This window comes from Chiloscyllium punctatum, chromosome 7, assembly GCF_047496795.1.
Source record: "Chiloscyllium punctatum isolate Juve2018m chromosome 7, sChiPun1.3, whole genome shotgun sequence".
NCBI lineage: Eukaryota > Metazoa > Chordata > Chondrichthyes > Orectolobiformes > Hemiscylliidae > Chiloscyllium > Chiloscyllium punctatum.
In genome coordinates, this window is record NC_092745.1 from 104,427,368 (window position 1) to 104,443,319 (window position 15,952).

Sequence of the window (15,952 nt, forward strand, 5' to 3'; positions counted from 1 at the left end):
TGCAGAGAGTGAGTAGGTATTGAGAATCCTGGACATGAAGTCCAGAACTACACCTTTTCTGGATTAAATATTTTCTACAGGCTTCCCACCCTGCGGCCAGCCAAAGGACAGACTGGATATCCATCTACTGAGAAAGGGTGTAGGACCAGCTATTGTTAGGGATCAGGGAGGAGAGAGAGCTCACAGTCAATAAGATGTCTCAGCTCATGGAATTGCAAGCAGGTAAGAATGTTTGGCTGGGAGGAAATATGAAAAACCATTCCTGCACCTTTTGACCCACAGGCAATGCTGTAAATGCATTTATTCATGGAACTGGGTCCCTTTGGCCTCCATTTAACTTGCTGAGTTTCTCTAAGGCTTAGGTTTATGCAGCTATTCCATCTCAGTTAAATCAAGAGGTGTACAGAACGAAGTACTTCAGGATGATGTTTAAATTTTTAATATTAGCCCCCATTGAACCACTGTAAGATTACCTCCTTAATTACTCCTAACCAACTCACAAGCGTCCCATTCAGTGCCAAACATTATTCTACTCCCTTCCCTGATCATTGGATACAACTACTGAAATCCATTCCGAGTGGTCATTCCACAATCTCCCCTCTGTAAGCTGGGGTCATTCACAATTGCCATTACCTGTGTCTCAATTCACAGCATAACCCATTCACCTCTCATTCTTGCGATCACTGACAATATATTGGCTCCGATTTTCATTTTAAAATTTTCACCCTTGTTTTCAAATCACATTGGGACTCCTCCCAATCTCTGTAACCGCCTATGGCCTTTTAAAGATATCTATGTCATTCCAATTCTGGCCTCTTGAGCATTCACAGTTTTAATTGCTCCACCGTTGATAGATGTCCCTTCAGCTGCTTTGGTTCAAATATCTGGAATCTCTTCTACATCTCCCTATCTCTCTGCCATACTTTAAAATACACTTAAAACCCCTCATTTAACCAAGGTTTTGGTCACCTGACTCAATGTCTCCCATCGTGGCTAGGTGTCATACTTGGTTTTAAAAGCTTCTGGGAAGTGCTTTGGGGCATATTATTATGTTATAGACATATATAAATATTCATTTTTGTTGCGATTGTAGTCATAATGTCTGAGATGTACTTTTTCTTCCCTCCATTATTATTTGCACTTGTTTACAATTTCCTTAATGCTGAAAAGTTAACTTTCCTCATCCCTCAAATTGCTGAAACAATGGCCAGAATTTTACCAGATTCTCATCAGTACCAATGTGGGCCCCAAACCTTTCTGCGTAAACTGAATCCGCAGAAAGGCTTTTACCCAATCAGGAAGCTGGCAGCGTTACTCAGAAGTGGTCAGGGTAAAGTTGCAGTTAAAAAGAGAGAGGGTTTGAGGAGCATTCAGAGAGCTGAACCAAATTAAACAAAAGGAAGAAATGCTGGGGCCAAGTTGGGCAGGTCAGGCTGATCAGAGAGTAATGATGTAGTAACACTGGAGCCTGGCAGGGCTGGGGGAGTGGGCAGCATTGGTGTTGGAGGCCTCTCTATGGGGCACACAGCTACCCGGGATGAAGGAGCATGAACGCAGGAAGCTGCTGGGGGTTCCCAAATAGCAGGGAGCCAACTGATGCCAATAGAGAGATAAATAAGGCTGTTGACGTGGCTACTTCTACCTATTGATACACAATGATACACAAGGAAGGCATTGAGCTTCCCTCCCAAAATGTCCCGTTGCCACTTAACTTTTAACTTTATTTCTTTGTGTTACCACTTGTCTCTAAGTTTTTTTACCTGGATACCTTTGTACCTAAGATGTCAGTGTGTGGGGCAACATTGTACACTTTTCACTGTATTCCTGTACTTGAATACACAAGACAATAAAGCTTGAGTCAACTAAATTAAATCAATTATCAGTGAGTTGCCCATTATTGCTTGTTGATGACCTTATTAGCTGCATATCTCATCTCATTAATGCACTATTACCTGCTGCGATCAAGCTGCATGGATAATTCTTGACAGGGAAATCAGAATGGGTAGCTGGTGACCTTCAGCTCACTGCTGGCAGTGAAGCAGCATCTCAGAGCATTTCTCTCTAACATTTCCTGCTGCTGCATTGACATCAGAATTTGTGTATGGCAGCAATTTTTGGAACTGGAAGTCAATGCATCCACACGCCACCCATTTGGTGTGCAAGCTTACTGCTTCAGCATACAGGTTTCTGATACTTCCAGCAGGGATTTTCATCCACCTATCAGTGGATTACATGGATTGGCACTGCATTAAGCCAGACACTGCATCGAAGATTGGTGGCAGTGAACAGCCTCAAACAAAGTCTTATTCAGTAACATTAACTCTCAGCACTGGCAAAGTAGTGATTTATTTTTAAATAAACTTTCAAATCAACCTGTTCAGAGATGTTATTATGCACATCTGAAACAGTTGGGAATTGAACCCAGGTCTCCTGGATCAAAGGTAGGGAAATATTATACCCTGCACCACAAGAGCCCATTAGCCAGGCACTGCATTAAGCTGGACATCTCAACAATTTAAATTTGTTCACAATGTTGTTAACCCTACCTGGAATATCAATAATTATAGATGCTTGTGATTTCATTTATAAAGCTTTTGCTGGTTAATATGTAACTGTATGTTTGTCCTCCGATCAGCCCTATCTTAGATGATCTCAATCTCATTTCACTTCTGCTTGTCCCCTCACCATAAAAATGACCACAATACCTATTATTCTGTTTTGCTAGATGGAATTCTGTAAAAGTTAAACATATATATTTTCCCATAATTCCTCCTGTTAAAATAATTACCCACAATCATTCACTTTGTAACTCAGCTTTGATAGTTTGTACATAAACACTTACATTGGTTTCCAGGTTCAAAGCCAATGACAACACCTCGAGCACCATTTACCATTCCCCTGTCAATGTCCAGGTTTCTAGTCAGCATCACCTACAGAATAGAAAAAGCTGACATACAAAGTGGCATGGAAATTTGTGCCCCTACATATTAAATAACCTTTAGCTACAGGGTAATACAGGATCTACTGGTTTATCCAGAACTTTCCCTCTGGTTATCAAGCAACATAGTCTAGGAGTTTAGCACCGCTGCCTCACTGCACCAGGGACTTGGGTTCGATTCCACCCTTGGGCGACTGTCTGTGTGGAGTTTGCACATTCTCCCCATGTCTGCGTGGGTTTCCTCCAGGTGCTCTGGTTTCCACTCTCAGTCTAAAGATTGCACGTTAGATGGATTGGGCATGTTAAATTGCCCATAGTGTTCACAGATGTGTTAGACTAAGTAAATTAGCCATGAGAAATGCAGGGTTATGAGGTGGGGCTGGGTGAGATACTCTTCAGAGGGTCAGTGCAGACTCAATGAGCTGAATGGCCTGCTTCCACACTGTAGGGATTCTATGATTCTAGCATTGTTTTGATATCAGGATATTGAACGCATTGAAATATAAATAATAGGGTCAAATAAAGAAGAAATAAACAGGTACTGGATTTCCAAAAGACATTTGATACAGTGCCACACAACAGAATTGTAAGGAATGTAATAGATCATAGAGTAAAATGGAAAGCAGCAGCATGATTACAAAAAGTGACTGAGGGATAGGAAATAGAGAACAAGAATTTGTTATATTCCTTGTGTTTCAGGAGTCTCTCTCCTACAGGAAGGATGTTGTGAAACTTGAAAGGGTTCAGACAAGACTTACAAGGATGTTGCCAGGGTTAGAGGATTTGAGTTGTAGGGAGAGGCTGAATAGGCTGGACCTGTTTTCCCTGGAGCGTCGGAGGCTGAGGGGTGGCTTTATAGAGATTTGTAAAATCATGAGGGATATGGATAGGGTAAATAGACAACGTCTTTTCCCTCGGGTGTGAGAGTCCAGAGCTCGAGGGCACAGGTTTAGGGTAAGAGGGAACAGATAAAAAGAGACCTAGAGGGTGATGCATGTGTGGAATGCACTGTCAGACAGAGTAGTGGAAGCTGGTAAATTACAACATTTAAAAGGCATCTGGATGGGTAAGTGAATAGGAATAGGTTAGAAGGATATGGGCCAAATGCTGGTAAATGGGACCAGATTAGGTTGGGATATCTGGTTGGCTTGTTTGAGTTGGACGGAAGGGCCTGTTTCCGTGCTGTGCATCTCTATGACTCTGACTCTGAATAAGAGGTAGCAAGAATATTATTACTGTCTGAAATTAGTGCAAAATAAAAACGAGTGATGTTTTGATATTAAATACTAACCTGAGCCCCTTTCTTCAGCTGCAGTGTCTGACCAACAGGACATTGGGTATTTAATGTTTGTACAAACATGGGATCACTGTCAATAGCTTGATATGTGTGCAACTCCCCTGTAAACGTAATAAAAACGATTAGTTAAGCACCACATAGAACTCAATTGCCCATCTCTTCCCCTGTAGCAGAAGTGTTACATAATGATGCTAAATAGCCTTAAAATATTACATTTATTGTAGCCAAAAAAATAGTTTATTATGGCTCATCCAAATGATGAATTAGAGCTTAAAGGAAATGGAATACAGCCAGATTGTAGCACAGAGCTTTATGACACATATTTCGTAGTGATTTTTCCACACAATGAGATTTGGAGTTGACTTTTCAGATAGGTGAACAAAAGCCAAGAGAATCAAAGGGCTTTTGTAATACTGAGTTTGGAGCTAAATGACAATGATTTGGATACAATTTAAATTCAGGTGTTGAATGCTGCTTTATTGCAAAAAGAAATAGAATTCTCTTATAAGTCCTCCTTCACTTGCTTTCTCCACTTCCCACTCCCAACCCCAATCCCAAACCCTCCAAAAAGATGACCTTGTTTTTCTGAAGAACATTTTAGCCTGAATAATATCCAACTTTTCAATTTTTTTTAAACACAACAAAGCAATATGTTTTCACAACTGCAACTCCATTTGGCTATTATCGATCCTTGTATTAACTCCACATACCCTGGAAGTGTGTCATGCTCACGATTCTCTCATTTTCTGCATTAAATACATTGTGAAGAATCAGGCAATAAAAGGGAGAAGCTACAGAGCTAAACCTCCTCAAACTACACCAACTTAAAATGGGTAGCCTTGGCATCATAAAATCAGCAATGTAAATTGGAAAAGAACTGAACTGTGCAGTGGGTAGACACTGCATTATCACCTCTCAAACCAATGTTCTATTACAGCATAGACTGAACGCTGAAGTCTTTCTTGTCAGCTGCTTACAAAAATCCTAAAATTCAGTCCATTTTTAAAAAAAACATTTTAGTATTTGTTGTCAATTTATGTACAGTAGCAGCACAAATCCTTGATGGGAAGTATCACACAAACACAAAGAGGTGGCATGGTGCCTCAGTGGCTAGTACTGCTGTCCCACAGTGCCAGGGACCTGGGTTCAATTCCACATTCTCACTGTGTCTGCATGGGTTTCCTCTGGGTGCTCGGATTTCCTCCCATAGTCCAAAGCTGTGCAGGTTAGATGGATTGGCCTTGCTAAACTGTCCATAGTGTCTGAGGATATGCAGGCTAGATGGGTCACCCATTGGAAATAAAAGGGTCACAGGGATAGGATGGGATGCTCTTCAGAAGATCAGTGTGGAATCGCGGGGCTAAATGATCGGCTTCCACTCTGTAGTGATTCTAGAAAGCCTGTGCCCAGTAACATTATTGGGCGGATTCCTACTGATTTCAGCACACACCCTGTTACTGTTTCCATGAACATGGGTCACTTTACCCCCCAAATGATGGGAGTTTTGTTTGGTTCACCATGTCATTCCTTTCTTTATAGATTTAGGAACAGTATTTGCAAAATATTTTGCCATGACAATAAATACGTTCAGTTTTCGGGACAGCAGTGTGCTTTTTGTTTTCAAAAGTCTCTTTTATACATTATAAACACAAGTTTGTTTCACAAGCTTCCAGGCATAGCAAGAGTGTTGAGGGCAAGCAGATCACCAGCCGATCAATACGAAGATTAACACTTCAGTCATTTAAAATCTCTGGTCATCTTTCCTATCAAAGACCTTCATTATTCAAAATCCATTACATCTAATTTTATCCAGTTCTGGGAGAAAGGCCGCCAATCTGAAACATAAACTCTATTTCTATTACAATAGATGAGCTGATTATTTTCACATTTTCCATTTTTATTGTGTACAAAGTTTCAACCTCCCTCTGGTGCTTAACACAGTTACTGAGTGCTCATCAGTAATGTTCCACTTCAGTTTCCAGTCCAGTAAAGCTCCTTCATTCTGGTTTTCAAATCCTACTATGGTCTCACCCTACCCCACCTCTGACCTCCTCCAGTCTATTACAGTCTGAAACATCTGCAAACAGTTATGGGACATCCTGATTTTAATGCTTGCGTACCAATGGCCATGGGTTCAGTTGCCTCAGTCTTAAGCTTATGAATGTGCTGCTTAAGTAGCTCCACCTCTGTCTCATGCTTCTCTTTTTAGAGCCAAGTTTAAACTTCGCTTTGACCAACCTTATGGTCATCTATCCTAATGCCTTCTTCAGGGAATCGGTGATACATTTTATTTGCTAATGCTCCTGTGAAGAATCTTACTATGTGTGATCACTTAGCGCTGCCTACACATGCTGTCACCACTTTGACAATGTGTCTGAAAATTACTTGATTGGACTCATCATCTCCCTCTTACTCTTCATCATAGTTTCCTGCACTCTCTCAAAATGTTAAATTTTAAAATGAAAATAATCCATTCAGTCTGCCCTAACTCATCTCCTAATAGTCATTATGTTTTAGGACTTGGTAGCATTTCAAAGGACCATTTTCATAATTATTGGATAGTGAATAACGTGTACAGAGGTAGGAGGATAGAAATTAAAATGCACAGCAAAAAGTGCTGACAAATGATGACAAAAGACTTCGCTCGAGACAAGTGAAAACATCAGGACTGCAAAATATTTTAATACTTCCATTCTGCCACCATTCAATAATTTCACTAGAAATATCACAAGACTTTAGAGTCTAACTTTAAAAAAATTCTAAACTTTAATAAAAAGCAAAGTACTGCAGATACTGGAGATTGGAAATAAAAAAAAACAAAGTGCAGGAGAAACTGGAGTATCTATGGAGAGAAAAACTTTGAGTCCAATATGACTCTTCCTCAGAATTTCTCTTCATTTTCATTTACATTTAATTGTCACAGTAAGTGTGTCCCATTTTGTACTGTAGGTTAACACAATCTCCTTTCACCAATGGGAGCTGCGTTCAAGTCCAGGCCAATACAGATGAAATAACTAAATTGATGGGGTTGGAACTCCTACTGAAAGTGGGTCTACAACAGAAAGCTCCCATGAATTTACACTAAATTTGTTCTTTTGACATAAAGTGACAGAGATTAAAACAGATGAAAGAAACTTTACCCTGTGTTTAACTTATGTTATGCCAGATCTGTGACTGTTTGATACTGATAGTTTAAATGTTTTAAGTCCTAGCATTGAGATTCCATGCTTGGCTGAAGAAAAACAAAACAGAAAGCTGCATGATATACATTGCTGAATTCCATCATATGAACATACAAACAAGGAATGAGGGTAAGCCACTCAACTCGCTCCACCATTTGACAAGATCACAGCTGATCTGATTTTGACCTCAACTCTACCATTCGGTCTATCCCTGAATTTTATAACCCCTTTGGTAATCAAGAATCCAATCAACCTTGGCCTTAAAAATATTTAAAGATTCTGCATCCACTGCCTTTTGAGAAAGGTAATTCAAAACATTAATAACCCTCTGAAGAAATCCACTTCAGTTTTCAATGGATTAACACCCTTCCATAAAGACAGTGACCAGTACTGTACACAGTCTGGAGTAAAATGTCCTATATTACCTTACACTTGCATTCATTTCTCCTTGCATTTAAATATAAAATTCTATTAGTTTTTCTAAGTACTTGCTGTACCTAAATACTAACTTCTGTGATTCACTAGGACATCCAGTTCACTCTGCATCTCAGAACTCTGCTATCTCCCACTGCTTAGTTAATAAATTTCTTATCCTTTCTGCCAAAACAGACAATTTCACACTTTAGGAGATGACTGTTACCTGACAGTAAGATTTTATTGCCTGCTGGATCAGATTTATACTGTAACTATTTTAATCTGTCCATAGTTACTCACAAGCAGTTGCAATATTAAGTTCAGTCTCTGCATTGTCCATTCAGCAACAAGCAGCTTCACCATCAGAACATCAAAGCACTTCTTATTTGCACTCTGAAGTAAACTAAACACAACTATAAAATGATCAGGACCTACTGTAGAGCTGACTGAATCATTCAACATGACTCAAATACAAACTGGATGGTCGATTATTAGATCACCATTATAACCAAATTGTATAGCATTTCTAATATCTTCCAGTCCTGATGACGTTCACAGGTTACAAACGTTAATTCTGTTAATCTCCACAGTTACTGCCATAACCTGCTGTGTATTTCTCAGCAACTTCTGTCTTTTATTTCAGATTTCCAGCATCCAGAGTTTTCTGTTTTCACTCAAAGTTTGTTTATTAAACAGTTGTTATAGAATTAGAAATAATGCTGAAAGGTTAAAAACATGAAATCAGATAATCTGGTTAGAAAAAGACCCATGTGGAGTTTGCAATAAAGTAAGTGCTGACTAAATCAGTCAGTAATACAACACAGCCTTTAGGATTAGTGGTGCTGCAAGAGCACAGCAGTTCAGGTAGCATCCAAGGAGCTTTGAAATCAATGTTTCGGGCAAAAGCCCTTCATCAGGAATAAAGGCAGTGAGCCTGAAGCGTGGAGAGATAAGCTAGAGGAGGGTGGGGGTGGGGAGAGAGTAGCATAGAATACAATGGGTGAGTGGGGGAGGGGATGAAGGTGATAGGTCAGGGAGGAGAGCGTGGAGTGAATAGGTGGAAAAGGAGATAGGCAGGTTCGACAAGTCCGGACAAGTCATGAGGACAGTGCTGAGCTGGAAGTTTAGAACTAGGGTGAGGTGGGGGAAGGGGAAATGTGGAAACTGTTGAAGTCCACATTGATGCCCGGGGTTGAAGTGTTCCGAGGTGGAAGATGAGGCGTTCTTCCTCCAGGCGTCTGGTGGTGAGGGAGCGGCAGTGAAGGAGGCCCAGGACCCCCATGTCCTTGACAGAGTGGGAGGGGGAGTTGAAATGTTGGGCCACGGGGCGGTGTGGTTGATTGGTGTGGGTGTCCCAGAGATGTTCCCTAAAGCGCTCTGCTAGGAGGCACCCAGTCTCCCCAATGTAGAGGAGACCGCACCGGGAGCAACGGATACAATAAATGATATTAGTGGATGTGCAAGTAAAACTTTGATGGATGTGGAAGGCTCCTTTAGGGCCTTGGATAGAGGTGAGGGAGGAGGTGTGGGCGCAGGTTTTACAGTTCCTGCGGTGGCAGGGGAAAGTGCCAGAATGGGAGGGTGGGTTGTAGGGGGTCGTGGACCTGTCCAGGTAGTCACGGAAGGAACGGTCTTTGCGGAAGGCGGAAAGGGGTGGGGAGGGAAATATATCCCTAGTGGTGGGGTCTGTTTGGAGGTGGCAGAAATGTCGGTGGATGATTTGGTTTATGTGAAGGTTGGTAGGGTGGAAGGTGAGCACTAGGGGCGTTCTGTCCTTGTTATGGTTGGAGGGGTGGGGTCTGAGGGCGGAGGTGCGGGATGTAGACGAGATGCGTTGGAGGGCATCTTTAACCACGTGGGAAGGGAAATTGCGGTCTCTAAAGAAGGAGGCCATCTGGTGTGTTCTGTGGTGGAACTGGTCCTCCTGGGAACAGATCCGGCGGAGGTGGAGGAATTGGGAATACGGGATGGCATTTTTGCAAGAGGTAGGGTAGGAAGAGGTGTAATCCAGGTAGCTGTGGGAGTCGGTGGGTTTGTAAAAAATGTCAGTGTCAAGTTGGTCGCCATGAATGGCGATGGAGAGGTCCAGGAAGGGGAGAGAGGTGTCAGAGATGAATTGCTCAACCTCCTCGCGGGAGCACGAGGTGGCACCAATGCAGTCATCAATGTAGCGGAGGAAGAGGTGGGGAGTGGTGCTCGTGTAATTACGGAAGATCAACTGCTCTACGTAGCCAACAAAGAGACAGGCATAGCTGGGGCCCATACTTGTGCCCATGGCTACCCCTTTGGTCTGGAGGAAGTGGGAGGATTCAAAGGAGAAATTGTTAAAGGGTGAGGACCAGTTCGGCCAAAAGGATGAGAGTGTCGGTGGAAGGGTACTGTTGGGGATGTCTGGAGAGGAAAAAAATGGAGGGCTTGGAGACCCTGATCATGGCGGATGGAAGTGTAGAGGGATTGGATATCCATGGTGAAGATGAGGCGTTGAGCGTTGGGGGCCGGGGAAACTGAAGTCTTGGAGGAGGTGGAGGGCGTGGGTGGTGTCTCGAACGTATGTGGGGAGTTTTTACCAACACAGGCTTTACTTTGATTAGTCTCAGAACCCAACACAATCTTCATCCGTTACCTGGTAATTGCTGGAGCCTGTGTTCATTAGTCAATTTCACATCATCCTTGTGTGTGCAAAGCCGCGTTGCTAAGATTCCATCTCGATCAATTTTTTGGTTGGCTGTGTTGATCAACTGGACTGCAACTTCTTCTGGACACCTAGTTTCAGGGGAGATTTTTAATTTTAAAAAAAAAGAACAGCCATAAGTCATTTCTGAATATAGAATATCGGAATAGTTAGATCTCTGTCACTGATGCTGCTTCCAGAGTAATGTTCAATAGTAACCAATCTCGGAACTATTGGTCCCTTTAAATTATCTGGCTTATATGATTGTACAAAAACAAAATTAAAAAAGAACATAACTAACAAAATTGAATAGGCATAACAAGTAAACATTCCAGGAACTACTGAGTCTGAATTACATAGGAAATGGTGAGGAGAAAGTGAGGACTGCAGATGCTGGAGATCAGAGCTGAAAATGTATTGCTGGAAAAGCGCATCAGGTCAGGCAGCATCCAAGGAGCAGGAGAATCGACGTTTCGGGCATCAGCCCTTCTTCATTCCTGACTCTCCTGTTCCTTGGATGCTGCCTGACCTGCTGCGCTTTTCCAGCAACACATTTTCAGATAAGAAATGGTGAAGCTCATATCGGCCAAACAATGCAGCTAGTTATCAGTAAGCTAAATCAATGATTCATTGATTGCTGCAGCACAAATATTGGCTACTTTGCTAATCAAGTCCACACCATGTCTTTTCTATATATAAAACATTGATGTAGATTGTTCCTCGCATTTCATACACTGTAGAACAAGACTCCACAGACAGAATGAGATAATGTCAATAGTGGTAACAGTGAATAAGGAGGATTAAGTATTGACTGGGAAACAGGGCAAGTTTTTCTATCATACTTTGAATAGTGCCATGGAATCCAAGGCCGTGAAAATATGTCTTATTTGAATGTTACATTTTATTCTTGTGCACGGATGTGCAATGAACCAGTCTGGATGGTGCACTCATGTCTCTGGAATAGACCTTGGATCCATAAACTTTGACTCTGAGGAGAGACAGCGCTATACTCTGAGCTAAGGCTGGTACTCTTCATTAAAGAAACAGTGGATATAATTTATCCTACTACACTGCTCCCAAAAGAAGAATACATACAGAAATAATATCATCCATTTTCGACAGACGGAATGGGAGAATGGGTCAAAATCAGTGAAGGAATCTCCATCAAAATTGCAAGTATCCAAATAAATAAAAAATTTATCAGATACTTAAGTACTAACACAAAATAAATCTTAGAAATGGCAGAAAGCTATTAGACCCAATTTCTGAATAATCAATTGCATTACAAAAACCCTTAATCCCTTTCTTTCCTCTATCTCTCCAGAAGCACATTTGATTGTCTCTTACGTTTGTTAATGTGGTCTGCCTCAGTGGCTATATCTATTGTGCTTTGTACAGATTTTCCTTTGTTAAATATAGCAAGTTCATCCATCTGGATGGAATATCGGATTTCTCCACACACACACACAAACTTCAATAACTACAGCCACAAAATGCATAATCGAAAATGGATCATACAAAATTATTTTATGCAAGATATTTGATGCTCTAAATGCTATGTAATGTAATACTTACTTCCCAAGACGAATAGACTGCAATATTGCAATGAACTTTTTATCAGTTTGCCTTCGGACCTCTGTTAGTTCCAGGTTCACCTGGATACATTTCTGCCAACTCTTAGCCTTTAATAAAATTGCATTTACATTACTAAACAATTAAGCAAAAGCTCCCAAAATCCAATGAATGAAAGAGAACAAAGTATCACTTTCTGTAGATAGTTCCCCACCTACGAAACAAATACACAGCAGTGAGCACAATTACGTATTCTCAGTTTATGTTTTCTTCCTTGTTGCACATTTCCTGCCTCTCATGTTACATCTTCCACACACCAATTCTCTCCACAGTTTTCCTCTGTTGGTTCTCTTAATGAAATGGAGGACAATGAAAAATTTGATAATTCATAAGCTGTGTTTAGAGCTGCAAATTATGTTACAATTTCATCCAGGTTTTTCAATATCCTGTGGTGCCTGGGGAGAGTGAATATAGACAGACTGTTCCATTGCAGAGGAATAAAGAATCAGAGGAACGCTGATTTACAGTGACTAGCAAAAGAACCAGAGAGAGGATGATCATGGATAGCAATAGTGGGCAGGGATATGGAGAAAAAACAGCAGGAGATTGGCATTAGGTCATAATAACATTGCAGTCATGATTGACCGAATGGCCTCCCTTTGTGCCGTAACAATTCTGATTCCAAACATTAGGAAAATAGCCAAGCAAAATACCATCATAATGAACCTGCAAGTCCCTCCAACACACTGATGGTGGGTGATAAGGGTGGGAGAGGTCCCTGACCAAGAATGTGATGCAAAGGCAGTCAGAGCCTCTAGCATCACTATTCATAGTTCTAGACAAAAATACCAATTAGCAACAGAAGTAGGCCAGTTTATCCCTCAGGCATATTCTGCTATTTGATTAGATTATGGCTCAATGCTACTTATCCATATACTTCAACACCTTTTAACTCCCTTGCCATTGAAGAATCTCTCTAGTTAACCTTAAAAATATTTAATGAACCTGCTCCACTGCTCTTTGGGGAAGTGAATTCCACAGACTAACAATCCACATATTTAGAAAAAAAAGTTCTCTTCATCTAAATGGGACACCCCTTATTTTTACAACAGTGTTTCTTAATTCTCAAACATAGTGAGGAATATCCTCTTAGCATTCATCCTATCAAGTCCACTCAAGATCTTGTATTTTCCAATAAGATCACCTCTTATTTTTCTGAACTGCAATAGGTACAGGCCCAACCTGTCCTCACAAGATAACTCCATCACAGGAATGTAACAACACACATGTAAACAGTGTATGTTACCACAGCATCTTAAGACTGCCTGAGAAACACTGAACACCATCACAATCTATAAATTTTTTTTCCCCCACATGGCTACTGAAACTTTAAAACACAAAACACAATCAAATTTCAACAAAAGTCTTCTGAATGCTGTCAGGAATTCCTTTTATGCACTGATGTCACATCACTTATAGATGCCAAACATCGCTGATCATTTTGACCCTTTGACATGCTCAAGAATAGTTGCAGCTGTAATTCTCAATGTCAGATATAAGATCACTTTGCATTATGTGTTCACAAGGCTGTAGGGCATGAGCTTTGTAAGGAAACCCATTCACAGCTCTTGCAGCTTTATCTGTTTTGTGTCAGAAGTAGGCATCTAACAGTTGCCCAAATCTAACCATTTTCATCGTGCTGAGCATCAATTGGGAAATAAGGTTTTTTTTCGCAAATCATGTAAATTCTTTTTGTTATAATGAAAAGCTTTATATTAGTCAACTTGTTACCTGGAAACAAAGTTTGTATTTTTCTTTATTTCGGGACACAGGAGGAAGCTGTAGAAAATCTCCACAAACTATAAGCTGGATTCCACCAAATGGCTCATCTCTTTTACAAACAATCCTGCAATGGTGAAACATAACAATTGCTCACGATACTCAACAATTACAAAAGGAGTACACCCATTGAGCCAATCTTTTTACACTGAGTGATTTTCATAGCCTTATTCCATAGTGTTGTAATTGTATGTTTGTTAAAACGATCAACAAACTCCTTGTCAGTGTTTCTGAAGTCAAGATCATGATGCATAAGCCATGTTTTGTACTGTTGTTGTCCACAAATAAACTGTAGCTGCAAGTAAGTTCTCCTCAGGGAGAAAGAATCTTGTGCAGATTCAAACAAAAGCCAATAATATGGTCAGTGGTAACAAGCATCCTCTGAAAACCAAAATGCAAGAAGCAGACGGGAGGAGGAAGTTTCACAGCATATAGCCTAGGTGGCTATTATGAAAAGAGGAAGGGGCACTCATATCATAGAGTCATAGAGTTGTAGAGCACAGAAAGAGACCTTTTGGTCCAACTCGTCCATGCCAACGAATCATCCTAAATTAATCTAGTCTCATTTGCCAGCATTTGGCCCATATCCCGCTAAACCCTTCCCATTCATGTACCTAAATGTTGTAATTGCACCAGCCTTCACCATCAAATAGACAGTTCAATGAAGGGAAAACCAAATGAATGGATAAAAATTTTAAATTGGCTCCCAGCCTATCAGTGTGTGTCATCTATGTTACCAAGGACAAAAAATATAGGTGAGGTGGTCCTGGGTTAAGTGTACAGTTTAAGGGCAGAAGTTTACAAAGTATAAGGAATAAAAGACAAACTGAAGATCAATTGAGTAACCAAGACTAGAGGTAGAAAAAGACATTGATTGGAGTTTAACAACAGATGGACAATGGCAAGGGTGGAAGTAACCAGTAATAGAGGTGGAAACAAACAACCTTTGTGATATATTGTATGAGATTAAAGCAGGATTTGAACAGAATGCCAAGGTTATGAACAATTCAATTCAGTCAAGACAGATAGATAATTAAATTAACAGCAAGGATACAGAGATTGTAACAAGAGCAGAAGACAATGGCTTCAGAGTTCCAATTGTGATTTGTCTAAGTCAAGTAGTCTGTCTGGACAGAGACAGTGAGGAAATAGAGGAACATATGGTGGAGTACAGCTAAATACTGTTAGTGTTCAGGTGGAAGTGAACACTGTCTTTGGATGTGCCAAAGTGTACCATTTTAGGATGCTCATCTAAACATAGCTAAATATCATCTCCTTTGTGATACATTGACAGAAAACAAACTGGGAAACCATAAGCATTTTCAGCTTGTTAACAGTGTTATACTTTCAGAACCCACTACAGCATTAATAGATTCAGGAGTACAGGGTTATCAGAAAAAAAAATCTAGGGAATGGTAATTGGAAACAAATTGCACATTTAATAAGATGCATGCGGTGATAAATATCAGAAAGATAGCAAAATGTACAATCTGGAACATTACTAACCTATGTCCAATGGACAAAAAAAATGAGATGTCTTGCGCTATTATACACAATAAGGAACGTGGTCACAATTGACAGTGTGTGATGTCTAACACAACTGTGAACAGCATGTTTCTTAATTGGTGCGGTAACAGTATTACAATATATGATCATATTAAAAGGACATAAATAAAAGCGACTTTGTTTTTAAGGTTGGAAAAAAGAAACTAGATTTTACAGTGGTCTTGCAGCTCATGTGACATACCTGGCCACTGCTTCAAGCTTGTCAAAGAATTCTCCTTCTACCATGGAGATTTCATCTATGATAAGGTGTCTGCAGTTTTGCCAGTGTTTTTTAATCCCAGGTCTCTGAGCAAGTTCTACACATTGGTGTAAGGGAGCTTTTCCTGAACCAATTCCTGATGACAAAATAAATATAAAATTTTAACCCATTTTAGGGAGAGAATAAATCTAAATCTATGCATTTGTGACTTTTAACTGTTTCAAAAATCAAACTCTTAGAGCATTCATTCTTGTATGGCAGTGTTTCAATCATT

General features: G+C 40.4%; 1 protein-coding gene across 3 annotated transcripts in view; it reads right to left on the bottom strand.

Annotated features, from left to right (window-relative positions):
- Positions 1-15,952, bottom strand: part of pif1 (PIF1 5'-to-3' DNA helicase homolog (S. cerevisiae)) — a 39,731-nt gene that overhangs the window by 7,779 nt on the left and 16,000 nt on the right. For all 3 annotated transcript variants that reach the window (XM_072574502.1, XM_072574503.1, XM_072574504.1), the window contains exons 5-10: positions 15,661-15,814; positions 13,866-13,980; positions 12,078-12,184; positions 10,455-10,594; positions 4,230-4,336; positions 2,843-2,930 (exon numbers count right to left, since the gene is read on the bottom strand). In XM_072574502.1, coding sequence (XP_072430603.1) covers positions 2,843-2,930; positions 4,230-4,336; positions 10,455-10,594; positions 12,078-12,184; positions 13,866-13,980; positions 15,661-15,814 — 711 coding nt within the window. The remainder of the gene's footprint in view (positions 1-2,842; positions 2,931-4,229; positions 4,337-10,454; positions 10,595-12,077; positions 12,185-13,865; positions 13,981-15,660; positions 15,815-15,952) is intronic.